The 2,604-nt window shown below is 38.8% G+C and overlaps 1 protein-coding gene across 1 annotated transcript; it reads right to left on the reverse strand.

Moving 5' to 3' along the window:
* Positions 1-383: 383 nt before the first annotated feature.
* Positions 384-1,308, reverse strand: LOC147577111 (uncharacterized). Its single transcript, XM_086720235.1, is given in 2 exon segments — positions 384-772; positions 775-1,308. Coding segments are annotated over 2 exon segments (876 nt in total). The 5' UTR covers positions 1,262-1,308.
* Between the last annotated feature and the right edge of the window lie 1,296 nt (positions 1,309-2,604).

Raw genomic sequence — 2,604 nt, forward strand, 5'->3', positions numbered from 1 at the left:
GCATAGGTGTTTCCGGAATCTCTTCTGTTCTACTAAATCAATACCATAAAAGTCTCTTCCTTTCCAATACTTAAAAGTTATTTTTTGGTTACATTGGTGAAGATCTCCAGATAAATGCAGACAGCAAGAAGAAGCATGTTTGGTGGAAATGCATCTAAAGTTTCAGCATTACCTAGGCCATCAGCTTTTTTTTGGGGGGGGGGGCAGGATTTTTATCATATAAATGTCTTTCTCTTCAGTATAAATTCCATGGTGTCCAGTAAGTTTTTAGCTTTTGTTTTCCTCATTTGTGATATCTTCTTTCAGTATGATCATTTCTGATGTGCTATGAGGTTTAAACTCCTGATGAACACTTTCCAATTTTTAAGATATTTATAGGGTTTTTAATGAGTATGAATTTTCTGGGGTCTAATATGGTATGACTTCTGGCTAAAAGCTTTCCCACATTCACTACATTGATTAGGCTTCTTACCTGTGTGTATTCTCAAATGCAGAGCAAGGGTTGAGAATTGAGAGAAAGCTTTCCCACATTCATTACAACCAAAGGGATTTTCACCTGTATGGCTTCTCACATGCACAGTAAGAGATGAACTTTGAGAGAAGGCTTTTCCGCATACATTGCATTCATAAGGTTTATCACCTGAATGAATTCCCACATATATGATAAGTGATGTTCGTTGAGAGAAGGCTTTTCCACGTTCATTACATTCATAGGGTTTCTCTCCAGTGTGAATGTTTTGATGTTTTATGAGGTACTTCTTCTGGCCAAATCTGTTCCACATTCACTACATTTAAAGGGTTTCTCTCCAATATGAATTTCCTCATGCTCGGTAAGGTTAGATTTGCCACTGCAGGTTTTTCCACATTCCTTACATACAAAAGGCTTCTCTCCCGTGTGAGTTCTCTGGTGTCTGATGAGGTTTGACTTCTGAATGAAAGCTTTCCCACAATCCTTACGCTCAAAAGGTATCTCTCCAGTGTGAATTTTCTGATGGGTGAGAAGGTTTTCCTTCAGGCTGAAGGATTTTCCACACTCATTACATTCAAAAAGCTTCTCTCCAGTGTGGGTGTTCTGACGTTTAATAACATATTGCTTCTGGCTAAAGGCTTTTCCACATTCGTTACATTCAAAAGGTTTCTCTCTATTATGAAAATGTTCATGCTCAGTAAGATTTGATTTGTGGCTGAAGACTTTCCCACATACCTTACAGGCAAAGGGGTTTTCCCCACTCCAAGTTTTCTGCTGACTGAAGTGTGACATATGAATGGAAGCTTTCCCACATTCACAAGGTTTCTCTCCAGTATGAATTTTTTGATGAATTAGGATTTACTTTTGGCTAAAGGGATTTCCATATTTCTTAACATTTATAAGGATTCTGTGTGTATGACCTTTCAAATGTAGAGGAAGGGATAAAGTTCGAGAGAAGTTCGACAGAAAACTTTACCATACTCAGTACATTTAAAAGCTTTCTGTCCAAATTTTCTAAGAATCAACGAAGTTTTGTTATATTCACTGGTTTCTCTCCAGTAAACATTTTCTTCTGCTCAGAGATCTGTCATCTAGCTAAAGGCTCTTCGGTATTCCTTAGTACATGGTCTCTCTTAAGCCTGACTTCCACATTTAATGAGGTGTGACATGTGAGTGAAAGTTTTGCCACATTCAGTAATTTCATAGGGGTTTTCTATGGGTTCAAATGGTTTTAACTGAAGACATTTCCGCACTGATTTACATTTAAAGGGGGTTATTAGCATAAGGAGAGAGCAGAGGAAGGATTTCCTAATTAAACTGATGATTCTCCCCTACACAACTTCCCTCATGATTAAGTCTAAATTGTGTTTCAAACTCTTTCCAGGTAAGTTGAAAAAGGTGTTTCCTTAAAGATATAAGGTCTGAGATCAGAGGAAGTGTCTTTCCAATTTTCTTAGTTCACTGCTTTTTTTCCTCAGTCTGTACTTTACTGGAGATGGATGCAACTTGCCTCCCAAGTCTTGTTGCCTCTCTATCTGCTCATCATCTTCTCAGGCTTCTTCTGAACAAATTTTCTTTCCACTTTGTTCTCCACCATCCAGAGTTTGTCTTCTTGTTCCAACAGAGGATCACGTATGGTGTAGTCGGTTTATAACCTGCTATTGGGGAAATGACACAGCACTAGAATATTAATGCTGGGGGCCAAAGTACCATCCTAGAACTCAGGCTGAGCCCTGGGGCCTCCCGGCCTTCTGAATGAGGAAGAAGGTGCAGTTTCCAGGGATGCACAAGGAAACGGCCCTCCTACTTTTGCGCCACATGGACCCAGGGGCCGGACTGTCTCATAGGCTATTTTCTTCTGATTTTTATCATAAAGCTTACAGCAATTATTCTGACTGAACAAGGCAAATTTCATTCAGATTGCCCCTCAGATAAATACCATGGTATGTATTAAAACTATGTATGCTTTAAGCGCTATCAACAATATCCAAAGTATGAAAGAGCCCAAATGTCTATCGACAGATGAATGGATAAAGAAGATGTGGTATATACATATATACAATGGAGTATTACTCGGCAATCAAAAAGAATGAAATCTTGCCATTTGCAACTACGTGGATAGAACTGGAGGGTAT

The sequence above is a fragment of the Puma concolor genome, chromosome C2, assembly GCF_028749965.1.
Source record: "Puma concolor isolate L17-30 chromosome C2, mPumCon1.1.hap2, whole genome shotgun sequence".
In the NCBI taxonomy this organism is placed as follows: domain Eukaryota; kingdom Metazoa; phylum Chordata; class Mammalia; order Carnivora; family Felidae; genus Puma; species Puma concolor.